At 42.2% G+C, this 25,617-nt stretch overlaps 1 protein-coding gene across 2 annotated transcripts in view; it reads left to right on the forward strand.

The window, feature by feature from the left end:
* CAPSL (calcyphosine like) overlaps positions 1-24,609 on the forward strand; it is a 52,648-nt gene extending 28,039 nt beyond the window's left edge. The window contains exons 2-6 of one of the 2 annotated variants that reach the window (XM_069745960.1): positions 3,395-3,531; positions 3,660-3,837; positions 13,687-13,896; positions 16,754-16,857; positions 24,368-24,609. In XM_069745960.1, coding sequence (XP_069602061.1) covers positions 3,395-3,531; positions 3,660-3,837; positions 13,687-13,896; positions 16,754-16,855 — 627 coding nt within the window. In that variant the 3' untranslated portion in view covers positions 16,856-16,857; positions 24,368-24,609. The remainder of the gene's footprint in view (positions 1-3,394; positions 3,532-3,659; positions 3,838-13,686; positions 13,897-16,753; positions 16,858-24,367) is intronic. The other variant, XM_069745961.1, reaches the window with a different exon arrangement.
* The last annotated feature ends 1,008 nt before the right edge of the window (positions 24,610-25,617 follow it).

Genomic DNA, 25,617 nt, shown 5'->3' on the forward strand with positions numbered 1-25,617 from the left:
CATCAAGACCTGCTTGAAAACTGCCAGTCTTGATGAATCATGGCCAGTGATTTCAAGCACAAGCCCCCTTTTATTTCAACCAGTCTGCTCTTATAATTCAATCAACAATACAGAGTGTTATCGGCTACCTTGTCCTCGCTAACACTTTCTCCTGAGCTAATGAGAAGATCACTGGAATGATGTAAACTGGTCATTTTGTGGCAGGGCTCAAAATAATTTGAAATGCGATTTTTGCGATTAAGTTAATTTTCATGACAAGGAATGACTTTGCAATATTTTGGCAGTTCATCTGCTCCCACTTCATAACAATCTAGAAATTATGCAAATTGCCACTTTAAAAACTCAAGCAGCAAATTGTAAAAAAACAAAAATGTGTCAGTTTTAAAACATTTGGCCACAACTGTATTGCGGTTGTATCATGCTCTGATCATTATTACGGGCGCTTATATAGGATACTGAATTTAGTATCTACACAGTGTGCATGTGTGCAAAGATCAGCACAATTAGTTGTAGAAAAAAATCAGAATCAGTTGGAAAAAAACATAAATCTCTTAAAAAGTACTCGATGCTGATATTCTCTGGCCAATATGTCCAGATGTCCATGGTTATCGGATTTATGAAAGTGCAAGAAGACAACTACTTGAAGGTCTGCGATTGACCATGAAGTTATTCTTACATAGAGGCTAACAGCTTTGCACAAAAATTTTAAATATATTTTTTTATTCCGAATGTAACCCTATAGTCACTGTTCTGTATATGTTTTGTGTAACTACCGGTATATTAACTCTATAAGCTCAATATTCTAACATTAGTGACAGGGTAGAATTCATCAAAGGTAATGAGTGGTCTTTGTAATTGGCCCTAAGTAGAGAACCCCTTTATGATGTCCATGGGTATATTTTGAAAGAATGGTCTTATTTAGACAACTCCTTACATTTTTAGTTAAGATATTGTACATATAAATGCAGTGTGGTTGCTGCTTACTGCAATAGCTGAAAGTAATGTAAAGGGTTGGATGTAAAGGCAAATTATTAGTTTCTCTTTTTTCTTTGCATACATTTACCTAATCACCGGTTCTTCTAGAAATAGTTTAGGTAGAAGTAGAGATGGCACCGCTATGGGGTAACCCACCACCCACATATTGCAAAAAATGCACCTACGGCTTATATGTTAAGTGGGAAGGCTGGTGTTGTGTTTGTCTTCCACTGCTCATTCCTTGTAGGAAAAAGGGGCAACTGGAATCTTGACCCAGTTCCTAAATCCATATGAAGAAGGGGAGCCAGGGTTAGCACCACACAACGTGGGAATATACTGATGCCCACTATCCTGCTATGCTAGAAAGTCTGTGACATTTCTCAAATTCCGTTTAATAATGTTTAACTTGATCTGTCAATCAATAACCGAGATCAGGCGTGACGTCGGGAATGAATCTAGGGTGAGAAACAAATCAAACTAATCAGAACAAAGCCAAAGCAATTTGAGGGACTTCATACAGGAGCCAGGTAACTTTCTTTGTGCTGCAGGCGAGGGTTTCTGAAAGCTCCCTGTCGTGGATACCTGGGACGCTAGTCCAGATACAACCACCAGCGGGCAAGTAAGAGCAGAGAACAGTGACTCCACGCATGTGAGGACTTGCAGTAGTGGGAAAACCACCGATAGATGGCAGGAGAGAGGTCGATCAAGCCGAGTTATACACAGCTGGAAACGTAGTACGAAGGGGAGAGAGAAGAACAGAGTCGGAGACAAGCCAAAGGTCAGAAGCCGGTTGGGAGCGCAGTATCAGAACGGGGTGAGATGGATGCGTAGTCAAACACAAGTACAAGGGTCAGAGCCTGGTAGGACCAGAAGAAACAGACACCGAGTACAGCGGGGCAGGATAGAGTACAAACAGGGACATGCATGGTGGGGGAACAGGCACATGGAAACACACTTAAACAGGAGACCGGGAGAGGGGCACACTAAGACAGAAGGCAAAGGACATGCACTGGACGCACTGGGTCAGCAGCTCAAGTCGAAAGCAGAAACTATCACTGACAAGAGCTATTGGCAACAGCGTCGAGAAAAAGCCACCCCCATCCCAGAGAGAGGCAGAAAAGGTTAACCCCTACATGACCAGGGTGGGGAACGAAAAGCAGCAGGCAAACCCCGACCTGGATCATGACACTCTCCCTTACACTCCTCAGCCACAACACAATCCGCCATTTTCCTCTATAGCATTTTACATAGTAATATCATGATTTTCTCATTCCCCGCAATGGATCCCTAAGTGATAGCCTGCTCCGCCTGCTTCAATAACTCCATTAATATCTATAGAATGACACCTCATGGCAAAAATTTTGCAGCACAACAGATCAATGGTGGCGTTTTGCATCCATGAATGACCCACTACATTGATGTGCAATGATCAGCTGTAGCCCGATAAACTTTACCCACTTTTCAAAAAAAGATGGCAGGGCCTGTGATGAAAGAGTCAAATGTCGTAAAATTTTTGAAAAACTGCAAGTTGCACAAAAATTATGTAAAATTTGAAACCGTTTTCTCAAAATTCAAAATTCTGTCAAATCTGGGCCATCGCTTTATATGATCACTGTAGCCTGTTAAGCTTTACCTACTTTTCAAAAAGATGGCAGGGCCTGTCATGAAAGGGCCAAATTTTGTAAAATTTTTGAAAAACTGCAAGTTACACAAAAATTCTGTAATATTTCACACCGTTTTATCTTTCAAAATTTTGGCAAATCTGTTTGGTGAATCTTTGCCATCGCTTTACATGTTATATAACAGTTGTCCAGCTACGCAATAACAATCTGCTTTTTTTTGCTGTGCCTTTTTTTTTTATGCCATTTTTTTTAGTGCAGAAACTCTAGGATTCTGGCATTAAAACCGCAATTGCTTATGTTTTCTAAGTCTGAAAAAAAAAACCAACAAGAAAAACACATAGTTCAGTGGGATCTTTAAGTGTTTACGACATGTGTGAACACGGCCTTATGGACAGCACTGGGATGCAGTATGGATCCATGTTTTTATTTCTTTTACATTTATTTTAGTTTTTCATATAGATGGTCAAAACAGATAGATGGACCAAAAGAGGATGAAACATTGTGTGATCGTGACTACTAAACTCTGCATATAAAGTCCTGACCCATTTTAGAAGTTGTGACCTCCAAGGGCCAAATGTTGGGGCCCCAAAGACAAAGATTTGAAAGCATTAATGGGCTGCATTAGTCTCTAACCTATGTAGCAATTCTGAGACTACAACCCTCAGCATACCCTGACTTTTTGTGTCCGGTGGTTGTAGTTCCTCTACAGCCCAGGAAGAATAAACGGGTATCATCATGTACATTTTGTTGATTCTGTACGTTACTATATGCTTCCATGTGTTCTCTTGTTCCTCCAGATGGCCGGTACTGCAAGACACGACCGTGAGATGGCGATGCAGGCAAAGAAGGATTTGTCCACATGTTCAGATCCGGTAGAGAAGCTTCGTTTGCAGTGTCTCTCCCGGGGGTCTGCGGGGATCAAAGGTTTGGGAAGGTGAGCAGAAGATTGTGCCTACCACTGGTTTACTCTAATGATAATGAAATGACTCTGCTTATTCTGCCTCAGTCTGTACAGAAATGTGTCTGATTGTAATAGTGATCATCGTTCTCCTCTTTCTTCAGAGTATTTAAGATCATGGATGACGATAACAGCAGGTCGCTGGATTTTAAGGAATTTTTAAAAGGACTGAGTGATTATGGTGTGATGATAGACAAGGTTGAGGCTCAGCAGCTTTTCGCAGTATTCGACAAAGACGGAAGTGGAACAATAGACTTTGACGAATTCTTGGTTACATTACGGGTGAGTGACTGTGATGAACAAAGGGTTAATTTTTTTTTGTCATACGTGTTAAAAGTAATCTACTGTTGTCAGACGTCACTGAGTGCCCCATTATGATATCAATATGCCCTAATAAGTGTAATCCAAACTCTCCATATAGAACAGAGTCCCTTTCTCCTGATAGGTGAGACCTGCACATATCAGACATTTATGGTACCTCCTGTGGATGGTATTGTTGTTCTTATCACCCACAAGAAAAAACTTATTTTAGTGCACTTGTTCTGTAACTTGCCATCCTTACTTGATCAGTATTATGCCATCACTATAAGTGCTGGTACTTCCTTTTATCATTTCCCAGCTTGCATTGCTCTTGCCCAGTGGCTGAATTTAAATCCTACCTCTCGCCTTTAAGCAGTATGACAGCTAGAGTAGACCAGCCTCCTTTTCTTGTAAAGATCCACCCTTACTTCCTGTAGCGAGACAAAGACCTGCCCTCCCATCCTTTAGAGAGACTAAGACCCACCCAACTTCCTATAGAGTGTCAAAGATCCACCCTTATTTCCTGTAGAGAGACAAAGACCACCCTCTCTTCTTGTAGAAAATCAAGATCCACCCCCACTTTTTGTAGAGAAACAAAGATCCACCATCACATCATGTATAGAAACAAAGCCCCACCTCAACTTTTTTGTAGAGAGATAAGACCCTCCCCCACTTCCAGTGGAAAAAAAGTCTCAACCCTACTTCCTGTAAAGGAAAAAGACCCACCACCTCTTTTTGTAGAGAAACTGAGACATCCCCTCCCTTCCAATAGAAGTGAAACAAAGACCCATCCCTACTTCCTGTAGAGAGAAAGACTCTTCCCATTTCCCGTAGAGAGTCAAAAACCTGTCCACAATTCTTGTGGAGAGACAAAGACCCACATCCATAGCTTTTAGACAGACTAAGACATTCCTCCACTTCCTGTAGTGAGACAAAGGTCCTCCCCCACCTAATGTAGAGACGAAGACTCATGCCTGTAGAGAAACAAAGCCCACCCCTCTTCTTGTAGAGAAACCGAGACATCCACTCACACCCTATAGAAGGACAAACTCACCACTTCCCCACTTACAGTAGAGAAACAAAAACCAACCCCTACTTCCTGTGTGAGAGACAAAGACCCCCACTTCCCGTAGAGACAATGGTCCGCCCCCTTTTTTTTTAGAGAGACAAAGACCTGTCACCACTTCTTGCAGTGAGACAAAGACTCCTTTGTCTCACAAACACTCCTTTCTTTAAAGAAACAAAGATCCACCCCTACTTATTGTAGAGAGACAAAGATCCACCCCCACTTATTGTAGACCCACTTTTTGCAGATATAAAGACTCACTGCTACTTCCTGTAGAGAAATAAATACCTACCTCTTCTTCTTGTAGAGAAGCTAAGACATGACCCCACTGCTTATAGAAAGTGAAAGATCCTCCCCATCTACTGTAGAGAAACAAAGAACTACCCTCACTTCCTTTAGAAAGACAAAGACCCACCCCCACTTCCTGTAGAGACAAAGACACCCTGCCACTTCCTGTAGAGAGACAAAGACACCCTCCCACTTCCTGTAGAGAGACAAAGACACCCTCTACTTCCTGTAGAGAGACAAAGACACCCCCCACTTCCTGTAGAAAGGCAAAGGCCCACCTCCACTTCCTGTAGAGACAAAAACACCCTCCACTTCCTGTAGAGAGACAAAGACACCCTCCCACTTCCCGTAGAGAGACAAAGACACCCTCCACTTCCTGTAGAGAGACAAAAACACCCCCCACTTCCTGTAGAGAGACAAAGACACCCACCACTTCCTGTAGAGAGACAAAGACACCCCCACTTCCTGTAGAGAGACAAAGACACCCTCCACTTCCTGTAGAGAGACAAAGACACCCCCCACTTCCTGTAGAGAGACAAAGACACCCCCCACTTCCTGCAGAAAGGCAAAGACCCGCCCACACTTACTGTAGACAAAGACTCCCTCCCACTTCCTGTAGAGAGATGAGGACACCCTCCCACTTCCTGTAGTGAGGCAAAGACCCACCCCCACTTCCTGTAGAGACAAAGACACCCTCCCACTTCCTGTAGAGAGACAAAGACACCCCCACTTCCTGCAGAAAGGCAAAGACCCGCCCCCACTTCCTGTAGAGACAAAGACACCCTCCCACTTCCTGTAGAGAGACAAAGACCCCCCACTTCCTGTAGAGACAAAGACACCCTCCTGTTATGAAAGGCAATTCAGTATCACAATGGACATGGAGGTCAGAGCACATACAGTGATCTGACAATAACCCAAAATAATAGAACGAGCTCTGAGACGTGGGAACTCTGCAGACCGCAATCCCTGATCCTCTCCAAACACAACTAGAGGCAGCCGTGGATTGCGCCTAACGCTACCTATGCAACTCGGCACAGCCTAAGAAACTAACTAGCCTGAAGATAGAAAAAATAAGCCTACCTTGCCTCAGAGAAATACCCCAAAGGAAAAGGCAGCCCCCCACATATAATGACTGTGAGTAAGATGAAAAGACAAACGTAGGGATGAAATAGATTCAGCAAAGTGAGGCCCGATATTCTAGACAGAACGAGGATAGGAAAGATAACTTTGCGGTCTACACAAAACCCTAAAGAAAACCACGCAAAGGGGCAAAAAGACCCTCCGTACCGAACTAACGGCACGGAGGTACACCCTTTGCGTCCCAGAGCTTCCAGCAAAACAAATTGACAAGCTGGACAGAAAAAATAGCAACAAATAGCAAAGAAGCACTTAGCTATGCAGAGCAGCAGGCCACAGGAATGATCCAGAGAAACACAAGTCCAACACTGGAACATTGACAGGAAGCATGAATCAAAGCATTAGGTGGGGTTAAGTAGAGAAGCACCTAACGACCTCACCAGATCAACTGAGGGAGGAAACTCAGAAGCAGCAGTACCAGTTTCCTCCACAAACGGAAGCTCCCAGAGAGAATCAGCCGAAGTACCACTTGTGACCACAGGAGGGAGCTCTGCCACAGAATTCACAACAGTACCCCCCCCTTGAGGAGGGGTCACCGAACCCTCACCAGAGCCCCCAGGCCGACCAGGATGAGCCACATGAAAGGCACAAACAAGATCGGGAGCATGGACATCAGAGGCAAAAACCCAGGAATTATCCTCCTGAGCATAACCCTTCCATTTAACCAGATACTGGAGTTTCCGTCTTGAAACACGAGAATCCAAAATCTTCTCCACAATATACTCCAATTCCCCCTCCACCAAAACCGGGGCAGGAGGGTCAACAGATGGAACCATAGGTGCCACGTATCTCCGCAACAATGACCTATGGAAGACGTTATGTATGAAAAAAGAATCTGGGAGGGTCAGACGAAAAGACTCAGGAATAATAACCTCAGAAATCCTATAAGGACCAATGAAACGAGGTTTAAACTTCGGAGAGGAAACCTTCATAGGAATATGACGAGAAGATAACCAAACCAGATCCCCAACACGAAGTCGGGGACCCACACGGCGTCTGCAATTAGCGAAACGTTGAGCCTTCTCCTGGGACAAGGTCAAATTGTCCACTACATGAGTCCAAATCTGCTGCAACCTGTCCATCACAGTATCCACACCAGGACAGTCCGAAGACTCAACCTGTCCTGAAGAGAAACGAGGATGGAACCCAGAATTGCAGAAAAATGGTGAAACCAAGGTAGCCGAGCTGGCCCGATTATTAAGGGCGAACTCAGCCAAAGGCAAAAAGGACACACAGTCATCCTGATCGGCAGAAACAAAGCATCTCAGATAGGTTTCCAAGGTCTGATTGGTTCGTTCGGTCTGGCCATTAGTCTGAGGATGAAAAGCCGAGGAAAAAGACAAGTCAATGCCCATCCTACGACAAAAGGCTCGCCAAAACCTCGAAACAAACTGGGAACCTCTGTCAGAAACGATATTCTCTGGAATGCCATGCAAACGAACCACATGCTGGAAGAACAATGGCACCAAATCAGAGGAGGAAGGCAACTTGGACAAGGGCTCCAGATGGACCATCTTAGAAAAGCGATCACAGACCACCCAAATGACTGACATCTTTTGAGAGATGGGAAGATCTGAAATAAAATCCATAGAGATATGTGTCCAAGGTCTCTTCGGGACCGGCAAGGGCAAAAGCAACCCACTGGCACGAGAACAGCAGGGCTTAGCCCGAGCACAAATCCCACAGGACTGCACAAAAGAACGCACATCCCGCGACAGAGACGGCCACCAAAAGGATCTAGCCACTAACTCTCTGGTACCAAAGATTCCAGGATGACCAGCCAACACCGAACAATGAACCTCAGAGATCACTTTATTTGTCCACCTATCCGGGACAAACAGTTTCTCCGCTGGACAACGATCAGGTTTATTAGCCTGAAATTTTTGCAGCACCCGCCGCAAATCAGGGGAGATGGCAGACACAATTACTCCTTCCTTGAGGATACCCGCCGGCTCAGATAAACCCGGAGAGTCGGGCACAAAACTCCTAGACAGAGCATCCGCCTTCACATTTTTAGAGCCCGGAAGGTACGAAATCACAAAGTCAAAACGGGCGAAAAACAGCGACCAACGAGCCTGTCTAGGATTCAACGGCTTAGCAGACTCAAGATAAGTCAAGTTCTTATGATCAGTCAATACCACCACGCGATGCTTAGCTCCTTCAAGCCAATGACGCCACTCCTCGAATGCCCACTTCATGGCCGGCAACTCTCGGTTGCCCACATCATAATTCCGCTCAGCAGGCGAAAACTTCCTGGAAAAAAAAGCGCATGGTTTCATCACTGAACAATCAGAACCTCTCTGCGACAAAACAGCCCCTGCTCCAATCTCAGAAGCATCAACCTCGACCTGGAACGGAAGAGTAACATCTGGCTGACACAACACAGGGGCAGAAGAAAAACGACGCTTCAACTCTTGAAAAGCTTCCACAGCAGCAGAAGACCAATTGACCAAATCATCACCCTTCTTGGTCAAATCGGTCAATGGTTTGGCAATACTAGAAAAATTGCAGATGAAGCGACGATAAAAATTAGCAAAGCCCAGGAACTTTTGCAGACTTTTCAGAGATGTCGGCTGAGTCCAATCATGGATGGCTTGGACCTTAACAGGATCCATCTCGATAGTAGAAGGGGAAAAGATGAACCCCAAAAATGAAACCTTCTGCACACCAAAGAGACACTTTGATCCCTTCACAAACAAAGAGTTAGCACGCAGGACCTGAAAAACCGTTCTGACCTGTTTCACATGAGACTCCCAATCATCCGAGAAGATCAAAATGTCATCCAAGTACACAATCAGGAATTTATCCAGGTACTCTCGGAAGATGTCATGCATAAAGGACTGAAACACTGATGGAGCATTGGCAAGTCCGAATGGCATCACTAGATACTCAAAATGACCCTCGGGCGTATTATATGCAGTTTTCCATTAATCGCCTCGCCTGATTCGCACCAGATTATACGCACCACGAAGATCAATCTTGGTGAACCAACTAGCCCCCTTAATCCGAGCAAACAAATCAGATAACAAAGGCAAGGGGTACTGAAATTTAACAGTGATCTTATTAAGAAGGCGATAATCTATACAAGGTCTCAGCGAACCATCCTTTTTGGCTACAAAAAAGAACCCTGCTCCTAATGGCGACGATGACGGGCGAATATGCCCCTTCTCCAGGGATTCCTTCACATAACTGCGCATAGCGGTGTGCTCAGGCACGGATAAATTAAACAGTCGACCTTTTGGGAATTTACCACCAGGAATCAAATTGATAGCACAATCACAATCCCTATGCGGAGGTAGGGCATCGGACTTGGGCTCATCAAATACATCCCGGTAATCAGACAAGAACTCTGGAACCTCAGAAGGGGTGGATGACGAAATTGACAAAAATGGAACATCACCATGTACCCCCTGACAACCCCAGCTGGACACCGACATGGATTTCCAATCCAACACTGGATTATGGGCTTGCAGCCATGGCAACCCCAACACGACCACATCATGCAGATTATGCAACACCAGAAAGCGAATATCCTCCTGATGTGCAGGAGCCATGCACATGGTCAGCTGGGTCCAGTATTGAGGCTTATTCTTGGCCAAAGGCGTAGCATCAATACCTCTCAATGGAATAGGACACTGCAAGGGCTCCAAGAAAAACCCACAACGCTTAGCATATTCCAAGTCCATCAAATTCAGAGCAGCGCCTGAATCCACAAACGCCATGACAGAATATGATGACAAAGAGCAGATCAAGGTAACGGACAGAAGAAATTTTGACTGTACCGTACCAATGGTGGCAGACCTAGCGAACCACTTAGTGTGCTTAGGACAATCAGAGATAGCATGAGTGGAATCACCACAGTAGAAACACAGCCCATTCTGACGTCTGTGTTCTTGCCGTTCAACTCTGGTCAAAGTCCTATCGCACTGCATAGGCTCAGGTTTAAGCTCAGGTAATACCGCCAAATGGTGCACAGATTTACGCTCACGCAAGCGTCGACCGATCTGAATAGCCAAAGACATAGACTCATTCAAACCAGCAGGCATAGGAAATCCCACCATGACATCCTTAAGGGCTTCAGAGAGACCCTTTCTGAACATAGCTGCCAGCGCAGATTCATTCCATTGAGTGAGCACTGACCATTTTCTAAATTTCTGGCAATATACCTCTATCTCATCCTGACCCTGACAAAGAGCCAGCAAATTCTTTTCTGCCTGATCCACTGAATTAGGCTCATCGTACAGCAATCCGAGCGCCAGGAAAAACGCATCGACATCACTCAATGCAGGATCTCCTGGCGCAAGAGAAAATGCCCAGTCCTGAGGGTCGCCGCGCAAAAAAGAAATAATAATCAAAACCTGTTGAACTGGATCACCAGAGGAACGAGGTTTCAAGGCCAGAAATAACTTACAATTATTTTTGAAACTCAGAAACTTAGTTCTATCTCCAAAAAACAAATCAGGAATAGGAATTCTTGGTTCTAACATAGATTTCTGATCAATAGTGTCTTGAATCTTTTGTACTCTTGCCGAGAGCTGATCCACAGATGAAGACAGACTTCTAATGTCCATCGCTACACCTGTGTACTGAACCACCCAAATGTCTAGGGGAAAAAAAAGACAAAACACAAAGCCAAGAAAAAAAAATGGTCTCAGAACTTCTTTTTTCCCTCTATTGAGAATCATTAGTACTTTTGGCTTCCTGTACTGTTATGAAAGGCAATTCAGTATCACAATGGACATGGAGGTCAGAGCACATACAGTGATCTGACAATAACCCAAAATAATAGAACGAGCTCTGAGACGTGGGAACTCTGCAGACCGCAATCCCTGATCCTCTCCAAACACAACTAGAGGCAGCCGTGGATTGCGCCTAACGCTACCTATGCAACTCGGCACAGCCTGAGAAACTAACTAGCCTGAAGATAGAAAAAATAAGCCTACCTTGCCTCAGAGAAATACCCCAAAGGAAAAGGCAGCCCCCCACATATAATGACTGTGAGTAAGATGAAAAGACAAACGTAGGGATGAAATAGATTCAGCAAAGTGAGGCCCGATATTCTAGACAGAACGAGGATAGGAAAGATAACTTTGCGGTCTACACAAAACCCTAAAGAAAACCACGCAAAGGGGCAAAAAGACCCTCCGTACCGAACTAACGGCACGGAGGTACACCCTTTGCGTCCCAGAGCTTCCAGCAAAACAAATAGACAAGCTGGACAGAAAAAATAGCAACAAATAGCAAAGAAGCACTTAGCTATGCAGAGCAGCAGGCCACAGGAATGATCCAGAGAAACACAAGTCCAACACCGGAACATTGACAGGAAGCATGAATCAAAGCATTAGGTGGGGTTAAGTAGAGAAGCACCTAACAACCTCACCAGATCACCTGAGGGAGGAAACTCAGAAGCAGCAGTACCAGTTTCCTCCACAAACGGAAGCTCCCAGAGAGAATCAGCCGAAGTACCACTTGTGACCACAGGAGGGAGCTCTGCCACAGAATTCACAACAACCTCCCACTTCCTGTAGAGAGACAAAGACACCCCCACTTCCTGTAGAGAGACAGACACCCCCCACTTCCTGTAGAGAGACAAAGACCCCCCACTTCCTGTAGAGAGACAAAGACCCCCCACTTCCGCTTTTAGAAAGAATGAGATAAAACATTTTGAAATTAAAGTACAGGGATCATTTAAGTGAAACATATACATAGTGTGATAACTTTTGTTGTGCAATCTTTAATTACTCCTGTACTATAGTCTCGAGGTGCAGTTACAGTTCTTCTGATTGATACTGGAATCTGTCAACACTGCGCGGACAAACACACCCAGAAGAGTTTAGCTGAGCACAGTGGAGCACAATCTGCAGTCATTCGCATACATTTTTTGCTCTTTTTTTGTTTTTTCCTCTTACCTTTCAAAAGACATGATTTTCTGATTTTCCTGTCGACATACTGGTATAAGGTCTTATTTTTTGAAGGACAAGTTGCAGTTTTGAATGACACCATTATTGTTTTTACCATTCACTTTACCGCATAATGTACTGAAAATGGGGAAAAAAAAAAAAAAAGCGGGGTGTTGTTTTTTGGGTTTTATTTTTACAACGTTCACTTTGCAGTTTAAGCGAACTAGTAAATTTGTTCAATGGGTCAGAATGGTTATGGTTGTATCAAATTTATGTACATGCCCTATATATTTTTTGATTAACTAATTAAATAATTTTTTTTCTGAGAGCCATAATATTTTTGGGGGCCATAAAACTTTCTGATCTATGTTTATTCCATTTATTTTGGGGCAGGCAAAGTGACAAAAAACAAGTGATTCTGCCATTTCAATTGTTTTGGTTTTGGTTTTCACCTTATGGGAGAAATATTGATATTTTATTAGGGTAATTATGCTATTTTTTTATATTTAGCATTTATGTATTGGGATAAGGGGCTGATTTTACATTTATATATAGCATAATAAATAAATACCGTATTTTCCGGCGTATATGACGACTTTTTAACCCCTGAAAATCATCTCAAAAGTCGGGGGGTCGTCTTATACGCCGGGTGCGGCGTGTGCAGGGAGCGGTCCTGTATGGTTCCCAGGATCTGGAGGAGAGGAGACTCCCCTTCAGGCCCTGGGATCCATATTCATGTAAAAAAAAAGAATAAAAAAAAAAATATATGGGATATACTTACCCTCTGACGGCCCGCGGCTCTCAGCGGTGCAAGCGGCGGCCTCCGTTCCTAAGGATGCATAGAGCGAAGGACCTTCGATGACGTCACGGTCATGCGACCGGTCACGCGACCGCGACGTAATCAAAGGTCCTTTGCTCAATGAATCCTTAGGAACGGAGGCCGCCGCTTGCACCGCTGAGAGCCGCGGGCCGTCAGAGGGTAAGTATATCCCATATTTTTTATTTTTATTCTTTTTTTTACATGAATATGGATCCCAGGGATTGAAGGAGAGTCTCCTCTTCTCCAGACCCTGGGAACCATCCACACCACACACGCCGTATAAGATGACCCCCGTCTTGTGTGGGGAATTTTCCGTGTGGGGAATTTCCCGTGTGGGGAATTTCCCGTGTGGGGAATTTTCCGTGTGGGCAATTTTCATGTGGGCATTTTTCATGTGGGCAATTTTCCTGTGGGCAATTTTCCTGTGGGCATTTTTCAGGGAACCGTAGAGGGTTACTGTCTTTGAATGAAGAGAAACGTATCGCTGACCGCAAGCACACATTGAAAACAGAAAAGAATAAAATCAAAAAGTCTGTGAGAAAGTCGTAAAACTTTTCATTTAGTCACTGATTAAAATAAACCACCCCTCGATTGTAGACTGTTACTTATGTATTTTCCAGCCGCCGATGTCGAATGCGAGGAAGGACATTATCATGCAGGCATTTCGCAAACTGGATAGAACTGGGGACGGGATCGTTACCATCGAGGATTTACGGGGCGTCTATAATGCAAAATACCATCCGAAGTATCAGAACGGGGAGTGGACGGAAGACCAAGTTTTTAGGACTTTTTTAGACAACTTTGACTCTCCGTATGATAAAGATGGTCAGGTAAGTGGCGGCATGATCGGATATTTTGCCTTTAAAGAGGGTTTAAAAGATTTTTTTTAAAAATCTTAAAATTATAAAAAAGCATCCAAAACAGGGTAGTATGTTAGTTATAATTATCATAATTGTGTGTTTTTTCGCACCCAGGACAGAAGGGTTTGCCATGTGCCTGTCCCTTTTTATTGACACTTGGACCAATTCTCTACCACAGTACAGTTCCTCTGGGGAGGGGGGTCCTGTACAGACTCTTACCACCGAGACCTCCCAGAGCTGGGCTGGGTCGGTACTCTCCAGCTTTATATGTATCTCCCATCAGTCATCTTTAAAGTACCCCATTAGACAACCCCCCATATCTCAGCTTCTCATACCCTGTTAATTGGTGGAAATTGGAGTCATATGTGAGTTTTCAGGTTATAAATGTGTAACACCCCAGGTTCCTGGTTGTTACAGTGGCATTGCTTTCCTTTTGGGGAGAGTGATGTCACGCTTGGAAGCGAGGAAGGATCACTATTATCAGGTACTCACAAACATGCAACATGTTCATACTCCTGGCTTGAGCTACCTGTCGTACGGGTAGTGTCCTACCTGCAAGGAGGACAGAGAGAACACGTGAGGACTTTGTGTGAGGCCTAAGGCAGCAAGGAACTACACCATAGTGCTAGAAGGAAGGCTTCTAACCCCACCTGGTAAGGGAGACTCCCAACTCGCTTCCAAGCCGGCCGGACCTCACCTGCATCCGTGATCTGGTACCATGGACTGTGGCTGCCTGAATTCATCAGTAAACCAGCTAAAGAGACTGAAAACCTGTGTACTCCGTTTCTTACTACACCATCCTTATCCACCACACCGGGAGCCCTGGGGACCCAGCTTCACCTGTGGAAAGTTATACCATCTTAGCTGCCATAACATCACCCCAGCGGAATCCTTTAAGCAGCGTCGGTCATCCCTGACTGAATACCACAGGTGGCGTCACGAACAAACTTTATTCACAAAACCCCTTTAAAGACCATCCCTTTAACATGGGCGCCCAGGGCCACGGACCGGGTCGCCGCCGCCGTGACACATCCCTTTAAGTACAAACCCGGTACCGAGTACCCCACTGCCCTGGCGGCGCTCCAAATGTAACATCCTTATAAGCTCCTGCTTACTTCATCCATGTCAGGAGTAGGATTTAAAGAGTAACAAAAATGTATTTGTTTAAATTATTGATCATCTTTTTGTAAAATTATGAATCTTTGTAATATACTCCTTCACTTTATTTTTTTCTTAAATCTTAACACCATGCTGAAAGTTCTGACTTATCTGCCTAGTTCATGGTGTCTTAGTAGCTAAAATAGGAAAACAAAAAATAAAATTATGAAATGTTTAAGAGTAAGTAGTAAACTCTTTTTTATTATTATTATTGAATTATTTATCAGCCTTTGTAAAGTTTATGATTATTTGTAAAATACTCTGTCAAGGGAACCGCTAGGGGATCAGGCAGATATCCCACAGCTGCCACCAGTTGTCATTAAAACAACTGGGGGATCATGCAGACATCCCTCCAAAGTTACCAAGTCATGAACAGCACTTGGCCGCCTTTAATCATCAGGACAATTACACAATTGAGTGATGAGTGATGGACGAGGCTGCGGCTGCTTTCACTACTAGGCTGGTTATTGGAGAACTCACAGTGAGTGTATGGTATATACACCTTTGATTCCAGTGCATGGAATATATATATATATATATATATATATATATTACAAAATTTACTACTAACTCCACCACCAATCATTTTTACAGACCAAATGACCACCATTTACAGATAGCATATGGCTTCAGAGGTGCGGTTTACAGAACAAGAGGAACAGAGCTATTACATTTTATATATTCAATCCATAAAGATAGGCAGTGTTTATAAAAAAGATACAAAGATGATACAAAATGGGGACAACATAATACAATATATACAGTTGCATAAAATAAAAAGTAATAACGAAAGAGAATTACTAAACCCAATGTGGCAGGAGTGGCTCTTATCTTTATGGAGGTAAGCACTCTGCGTAGGATAATGAAAGAACACTCTCACAGTAAACTATGTCTTCCAGAAATTAACAATGATATACACCCAAAATTCCAATTTCTATTAGCTCAAGGCTACTCCCACATACCTCCCCTTGGTGAGCTCATGTGGGGGCTGTTTGTGGGATGTGTTAGGTCTGGTAGAATTTTTTTGAGATCCCTAACATTTAGGATATCTTTGCCCCTTTTGGTCCCAGGTGGTAGATATTGTCGCCATGTTTCCTATCAGGATTTTACCTTTCTCTATAGATGAAACATGGCATGGATAGCATCATCCATCGAATGTGTTATGTTCGGCCCTTTGTTACAACGGCAAAAATATTTCTCCCATAAATATCGAATCAATGCAAACCCCAATATTCATCACTGACCATTGACTCCAAAAGGTCTGTGATGAGTGCTTTGAATAGAGGAAGCTCTTGCCTTGGAAGTGTACTTCTCCGCCCCTGAATAAACAAATCCTTGTTTTAGTGACTGGTTCTCAGAGCAGACATACACTGTAATTACCTGGTCACTACATGAGGCCCCTACTTCAATAGAGGTTGAAGTGTTGGCTCTCTTGCTTCTCTAGTTAAAATGAATCCTATATGTTCAATGTGATAGTGATATGTCCCCTCTCTGGAGATGTCTTTATGGATGTTTAATTTTTCTCTTATCAGATTTTTCTGAATAACCATATAACCTGTCTTATCATAAAATGTCACACACCCTTTGTTCCTTTTTCTCCAGGTTTCTGGTTCCTGAGAATCTACAGAGAAATAAAAAAATTGTATAATTATTATTTTCTACCTAACAGGTGACCCCGGAGGAATTCACAAACTATTACGCTGGTGTCAGCGCTTCGATCGATACGGACGTTTACTTCATCACCATGATGAAGAGCGCCTGGAAGCTATAAGTGTACGGGGTGACACGACACGAGCTTTATCACTAACCTAGGACACTGCTTGCTGCACGCTGGTTGTGGCGTTTTCACCTGCACGCTCGTGTGACAAACACTCGTAAATTTCACTAACCTTCAGCAAATCATTGCCTTAAATTATTGCATTTGGCAAGCTTTAATTTTTTAAATGCTTTTTTTATGATTATTTGGCTTTTTCATGATTTTTTGCCAACTTCATAGCGGATACAGCAAGTGACAAATGGAGATGGTGGCGGAGGTTTCCTCCCTGTACACTGATCTGGGTGGGGACCTTATGCTATTACTATCATAGGGTCAAATTATATCATTAAATAATTCTATAGATTTACATCTGGCATCCAATAATCCCAAATTACCTTTAGAAAAAATAGTATCGACATTTAAAATCAGAAGTATTCACCCTCCCCCATTGCAGATTCGATTGGTTAGCAAATTGTACAAACTTTCTGCTGTTTGCAATAAACCATTGAGACAAGAACATTGTAAAAAGCTGAACACTGTGTCCTCCGGTGTGCGCGCCGATAAGGTGCCCTCCCCAATTATTCCCTGAATAGTCATCGCTAGGAATAATATATACGTAGCGATGACTATGCAGCGAGGAAGTGGTGAGAGCACCTTATCAGCGCGCACACCGGAGGTCACTGGTTATGAAATATGAAACATGCAGATAGGACTAGTAAAACATTTCTGTTACCATATTAATAGGTCATATATGTCCCGGGGGTGACAGATTCACTTTAAAGGCCTGCAGCGAGACATTGAGGTTTCAACTTCCACATTAAGGAGATCTTCAGCTAATATGGATCAGCAATGTCTGGAGGAGGAAGAATTAAGTATATGCTGAACAGAACACACTGCCTACAATGAAGCACAGTGGTGGTTCAGTGATGTCTAAAGTGAAGCACAGCAGTGGCTTGGTGATGTCTGCAGTAAAGCATGGTGGTGGCTCAGTAATGCCTATAGTGAAGCAGGACGGTGGCTCAATGATGCTTACAGTGAAGAATGGCAACAGCTTAGAGATAACAGAAGTGGAGCATAGCTGTGGCTTGATGATGTCCACAGTGAAGTATGGTGGCGGCACAGTGATGTCTACAGTGAAGTATGGCGGCTTAGTGATACCTACAGTGAAGCATGGTGCAGGCTTGGTGATGCTTACAGTGAAGAATGGAAGTGGCCTGGTGATACCTACAGTGTAGCATGGTGGGGGATCAGTTATGCCTACAGTAAAGCATGACGGCAGCTCTGTGATGCTTACAGGAAAGCATGGCGAGGGCTTGGTGATGCCTACAGTGCAGGTGGTGATGGCGAACTCAGTCGAGGGGTTCAAGAGAGGCCTGGATGTCTTCTTGGAGCAGAACAATATTGTATCATACAATTATTAGGTTCTGTAGAAGGACGTAGATCTGGGGATTTATTATGATGGAATATAGGCTGAACTGGATGGACAAATGTCTTTTTTCGGCCTTACTAACTATGTTACTATGTTACTATGTTACAGTAAAGCATGGCGGGGCCTTGGTTATGCCTGCAGTGAAGAATGTCAGGGGCTCGGTGATGCCTACAGTGATTCATGGAAGTCGCTTGGCGATTCCTACAGTGAAACAGTGCAGAATGTTGGAAGCTTGATTATGCCTCAAGTATAGCATCACAATGAATAGGTGATGCCTACTGTGAAGCATGGTGGGGGCTCAGTGATGCTCTTGACACTTTTCTGACACTGGAATCCTGCAGCGTGTGAAGAACAAGATGAATCAAGTATAAGGAAATAATGGGAGAAAACATCATGTATTCTAAGGAAACTGAAGCTTGGGTGTCATTGGATCCTCCAACAAGACCATCACAAACATACCTGAGAGTCCACCAAGTCTTGGATTCAGAGCAAGTCCTAAAAGATTATTGAGTAGCCACCACAGTCACGCGAACCCATAGAAAATCTTTGAAGGGATGTGAAGAAGGCAGTTGCAGCAGGAATCCCAGTAATATTAATGACCTGGAGGCCATTGTCTATGAACTCTTGGCTAAGACTCCTCAGGAATTATGCTAGAACTGTTGTCTGGCTATACATAACGCTTTCATCTGGTCATTACAGCCGGTGGGGCAGCAGGTCATAACAGCCAGTCGGGCAGCAGGTCATAACAGCCAGAGGGGCAGCAAGTCATAACAGCCAGAGGGGCAGCAAGTCATAACAGCGAGAGGGGCAGCAGGTCATAACAGCCAGAGGGGCACCAGGTCATAACAGCAGGAGGGGGAGCAGGTCATAACAGCAAGAGGGGCAGCAAGTCATAACAGCCAGAGGGGCACCAGGTCATAACAGCAGGAGGGGGAGCAGGTCATAACATCAAGAGGGGCAGCAAGTCATAACAGCCAGAGGGGCAGCATGTCATAACAGCCAGAGGGGCACCAGGTCATGACTGCAGGAGAGGGAGCAGCTCATAACAGCAAGAGGGGCAGCAAGTCATAACAGCCAGAGGGGCACCAGGTCATAACAGCAGGAGGAGGAGCAGGTCATAACATCAAGAGGGGCAGCAAGTAACATAGTAACATAGTTAGTAAGGCCGAAAAAAGACATTTGTCCATCCAGTTCAGCCTATATTCCATCATAATAAATCCCCAGATCTACGTACTTCTACAGAACCTAATAATTGTATGATACAATATTGTTCTGCTCCAGGAAGACATCCAGGCCTCTCTTGAACCCCTCGACTGAGTTTGCCATCACCACCTCCTCAGGCAAGCAATTCCAGATTCTCACTGCCCTAACTGTAAAGAATCCTCTTCTATGTTGGTGGAAAAACCTTCTCTCCTCCAGACGCAAAGAATGCCCCCTTGTGCCCGTCACCTTCCTTGGTATAAAAAGATCCTCAGAGAGATATTTGTATTGTCCCCTTATATACTTATACATGGTTATTAGATCGCCCCTCAGTCTTCTTTTTTCTAGACTAAATAATCCTAATTTCGCTAATCTATCTGGGTATTGTAGTTCTCCCATCCCCTTTATTAATTTTGTTGCCCTCCTTTGTACTCTCTCTAGTTCCATTATATCCTTCCTGAGCACCGGTGCCCAAAACTGGACACAGTACTCCATGTGCGGTCTAACTAGGGATTTGTACAGAGGCAGTATAATGCTCTCATCATGTGTATCCAGACCTCTTTTAATGCACCCCATGATCCTGTTTTCCTTGGCAGCTGCTGCCTGGCACTGGCTGCTCCAGGTAAGTTTATCATTAACTAGGATCCCCAAGTCCTTCTCCCTGTCAGATTTACCCAGTGGTTTCCCGTTCAGTGTGTAATGGTGATATTGATTCCCTCTTCCCATGTGTATAACCTTACATTTATCATTGTTAAACCTCATCTGCCACCTTTCAGCCCAAGTTTCCAACTTATCCAGATCCATCTGTAGCAGAATACTATCTTCTCTTGTATTAACTGCTTTACATAGTTTTGTATCATCTGCAAATATCGATATTTTACTGTGTAAACCTTCTACCAGATCATTAATGAATATGTTGAAGAGAACAGGTCCCAATACTGACCCCTGCGGTACCCCACTGGTCACAGCGACCCAGTTAGAGACTATACCATTTATAACCACCCTCTGCTTTCTATCACTAAGCCAGTTACTAACCCATTTACACACATTTTCCCCCAGACCAAGCATTCTCATTTTGTGTACCAACCTCTTGTGCGGCACGGTATCAAACGCTTTGGAAAAATCGAGATATACCACGTCCAATGACTCACCGTGGTCCAGCCTATAGCTTACCTCTTCATAAAAACTGATTAGATTGGTTTGACAGGAGCGATTTCTCATAAACCCATGCTGATATGGAGTTAAACAGTTATTCTCATTGAGATAATCCAGAATAACATCCCTCAGAAACCCTTCAAATATTTTACCAACAATAGAGGTTAGACTTACTGGCCTATAATTTCCAGGTTCACTTTTAGAGCCCTTTTTGAATATTGGCACCACATTTGCTATGCGCCAGTCCTGCGGAACAGACCCTGTCGCTATAGAGTCACTAAAAATAAGAAATAATGGTTTATCTAATACATTACTTAGTTCTCTTAGTACTCGTGGGTGTATGCCATCCGGACCCGGAGATTTATCTATTTTAATCTTATTTAGCCGGTTTCGCACCTCTTCTTGGGTTAGATTGGTGACCCTTAATATATGGTTTTCATTGTTTCTTGGGATTTCACCTAGCATTTCATTTTCCACCGTGAATACCGTGGAGAAGAAGGTGTTTAATATGTTAGCTTTTTCCTCGTCATCTACAACCATTCTTTCCTCACTATTTTTTAAGGGGCCTATATTTTCAGTTTTTATTCTTTTACTATTGATATAGTTGAAGAACAGTTTGGGATTAGTTTTACTCTCCTTAGCAATGTGCTTCTCTGTTTCCTTTTTGGCAGCTTTAATTAGTTTTTTAGATAAAGTATTTTTCTCCCTATAGTTTTTTAGAGCTTCAGTGGTGCCATCCTGCTTTAGTAGTGCAAATGCTTTCTTTTTACTGTTAATTGCCTGTCTTACTTCTTTGTTTAGCCACATTGGGTTTTTCCTATTTCTAGTCCTTTTATTCCCACAAGGTATAAACCGCTTACACTGCCTATGTAGGATGTTCTTAAACATTTCCCATTTATTATCTGTATTCTTATTTCTGAGGATATTGTCCCAGTCTACCAGATTAAGGGCATCTCTAAGCTGGTCAAACTTTGCCTTCCTAAAGTTCAGTGTTTTTGTGACTCCCTGATAAGTCCCCCTAGTGAAAGACAGGTGAAACTGCACAATATTGTGGTCGCTATTTCCTAAATGCCCAACCACCTGCAGATTTGTTATTCTGTCAGGTCTATTAGATAGTATTAGGTCTAAAAGTGCTGCTCCTCTGGTTGGATTCTGCACCAATTGTGAAAGATAATTTTTCTTGGTTATTAGCAGAAACCTGTTGCCTTTATGGGTTTCACAGGTTTCACTTTCCCAGTTAATATCCGGGTAGTTAAAGTCCCCCATAACCAGGACCTCATTATGGGTTGCAGCTTCATCTATCTGCTTTAGAAGTAGACTTTCCATGGTTTCTGTTATATTTGGGGGTTTGTAACAGACCCCAATGAGAATTTTGTTACCATTTTTCCCTCCATGAATTTCGACCCATATGGACTCGACATCCTCATTCCCTTCGCTAATATCCTCCCTTAAAGTGGACTTTAGACAAGACTTTACATAGAGACAAACCCCTCCTCCTCTACGATTTTTACGATCCTTTCTAAACAGACTGTAACCCTGCAAGTCATAACAGCCAGAGGAGCAGCAAGTCATAACAGCCAGAGGGGCTCTATCAAGTAGTAAAGACACTTGTCATGAAGGGGTGAATAATCCTGTGACTGCAGTAGTGACATTTTGTGCTGAATTGGGAGAAACCTCTTGTTTTACTAGATGGGTTCAGCTATTTACATTGTTCTTGTTTTATTGGTTCATTAAAAACAGCAGAAAGTTTGCAAACTTTATTCATTAACTTTGCATGGGGGGTGAATAATTTTGATTGAATGATTGACATTGGGTATTCAACAGTTTCTTACTGCTCCAAATAAAAATGAATATCAAAAATATCCTTCATTAGCACATGCCTCTGGTTTATGTGCACAGCTCCTGTACAGACCTTTCGACACCTAAACTTATAAATGGGGCTATTATAATCAATTTATACAAGAAGTAATTTTTTATACGTCCCTTGTGAATCCACCATAAAAAAAACCACTAGCATTTTGTCACAAAGGATAACGGCGCCCATAAACCCGCCAATGTAATCAGTGTTCTAATTATTTCCTGTTGCTTGTATATCGCCAACATATTCCGCAGCGCCTTCAGTATTCACGTCAGTCCCTGTTTATTCACAAAATCTGTATCCTAGACATTGACTTTGATTATTATTTATATTCCATATAATGGATTACTATTAACCCTTTATTTCTGATTAACAGGTTTTCTGGTCTAATCTGCTTAATACTCTTTCATTCTCTTTAGTTGGTGCTGGGCCTTATAGAATTTTTTTTATTTTTTTGTTTATATTGTGGATCACTTCCTGTACCTAAGACTGTATGTAATGTATGTAATGGTACAATCTGACACGGTGCCTAGGTATATGAACCATTGGTGGAATTTTGGCATTTTCTACGCCAAAGATTGGTCACGTAATATGCTTTGATTTTGTTAACCCCTTCGCATCCCTTTTTTTTTTTGTTTATCGTGCCTTCGTTTTCTCCTTTTTTTTTTCTCTAAAATCCATCATTTTTAATTTTTCCATCTATCTAGCCATATGCGGGCTCTTTTTTTTTTTTTGTGGGACGATTTGTAGTTTTGAGTGACACCATTAACATTCAGAAAAAAATGGGACAAAAAATAAGTTGAAAAAAAAAAAAAATTAAAATAAAACATATAAAAATAAATAAATAAACTATTTCCGCCATTGTTTTGGTGTTTTTGTTTTTCACGATGTTCATTGTGCGGTAAAAATAACCTGGTAATGTGATATATTTACGTCATTACCAAACTTATAGAGTTATTTTTTTATTATAATGCTAAAAAATCAGTCTTTTTCGTGTCTCCATTTTCTGACATCCGACGTTTTTTTTTTTTTTTTTTTTTAAATTCTTCTGTGTGAGGACTGTTTAGATCTGACTTTTTTCAGACAAGATGATACCAAATGTATTTATTTTTTTATTCCCTCATTTTTTAATTGAGAAATGGGGGAATTCAATATATATATATATATATATATATATATACGGTATATATATATATATATGTATATATATATATATGTATATATATATATATATATATATATGTATGTATATATATATATATATATATACATATACATATATATACATATATATATATACATGTATATACATATACATATATATATATATATATATATATATATATATATATATATATATATAATTTTTTTATTAATAAAAAAATAATAATTTTATATTTTTGTGTCAGTAAAAATTTCTTCCTTCGGGGCGCTGTTATTCATAAATTGTAAAGGTGTAAATATCCCTTTAATTTCAACGAGAAGATTGGATGTAAATGTCGACGGGAGAACGGGTTTATAAAGACAATAACAAAAACCTATAAAGATGGACAATTACTTTTAAGTCAAATTGTTTTTATTTTTCACAGTTTATACAAAGAATAGGCTGAAGTTGATTAAAATATCACTTCCAAGCGGAATCCGTCTTCCTAAAATAAAAAAATAATCGCTTTTATCTATAAAACCCGTAATCAAAACTGGTGTGAAGTGAAAGAGCAACGGTTGTCCATAGCAACCAATCAGATCTCTTCTTTCATGCTCAAAATGGCTTCTGAAAAATGAAAGCTGCAATCTGATTGGTTGCTATGGGCATCATCTGCTTTCTTTTTCTTTTGCACCAGTTTTAATGATTTTAACTCTAATTTTCTTTTTTTTCTTTTTTTAGGTGACTAAAGAAGAATTCCTAAACTATTACTCGGGGGTGAGCGCGTCCATCGACAGTGATGTTTACTTTGTACTAATGATGAAGAACGCCTGGAAGTTGTGATAGACAGAAATATAGATATATTTTTTTTTACTATTGTGTTTTTCAGTGTTGTCGAGTTGTCAGAGACTTTATTCACATTGTTGGTTAGCGCCTTGTACTGTTCCTTTAAACATTTGGAGCTATAAACTGTAATGACGTTATGTCTCGTCTCGGGGTACATAATTGGACATGGACTTTGCATGTGAAATTTTGAGTTAAAGTGATTGAATTTGCACATATAATGGGCCTTTTAGTGCATTTTAAGGTGTTGATTTCGAAAAACATGGCTGCCTTCTTCCAATAATAGCGCCACCCCTGTCCTTAGGTAGTGCCTGGTATTGCAGCTCAACACTATTCACTTCAGTGCAACTGCAATTCCAAAGACAACCTGTAGATTTATATTCACTATTATCCAAAAAAAAGTATTTTTGATATTACAAGCTAGCTAGGTGTAATTGGACAAGGACTAATAGTAAAGCAAAATGTCTCCATGATTCCCAGTACACAAATTCTATCTTCTCTGTTGCATATCTGGCCGCAGTCATTATAGACCTGGAACTTGGGTCTAAGAGTGAGGAGACTTTAGGGTATGTGCCCACGATCAGTTAATGCTGCGGGTTTCATGCTGCTTACTTGTGCAGCGTCCATCTGTTACAGCATAGTGGATGGGATTTCAAGAAACACCACCGGAGACGGACATGCGGCGCGTCTCACCAGACCGCGGCATGTCAGAGGCTTGAACTCTAGTGTCACCTATTGGTAGCAGCGATCTTAAAAGTGAATATCAGCCCTTGCAATTAGGATAAAAGCCAAACCATAATCTTAATTTGCAGACACAGTGTTTCAGGATATTGCTCCTCATCAGTGCAAAGTATGAGATCTGATTTGTCAAGGTGAGAGGCTCTGGACTGGAGTCTAAGGGGTAATGTTTAACATTTCTCCTTGTGCAGAGTGACATGTCAAACCCGGCATGTCAGAGTGAGGAGACTTAAAATCTATGCATGTGCCTCTGGGAGATTAAATATGCAAATTGTCTTTTCGGGGACGAAGAGAACTAGAACTGTAGCCCCAACTTTGGAACCAGCAATCCTAAAAATCAATATCGAGCCTTAGAATATGACTTACGATAAAAGTCAAACCAGAATCTCAATTTGCAGACACGGTATTTC

Source organism: Ranitomeya imitator, chromosome 1 (assembly GCF_032444005.1).
Source record: "Ranitomeya imitator isolate aRanImi1 chromosome 1, aRanImi1.pri, whole genome shotgun sequence".
Taxonomy (NCBI): Eukaryota; Metazoa; Chordata; class Amphibia; order Anura; family Dendrobatidae; genus Ranitomeya; species Ranitomeya imitator.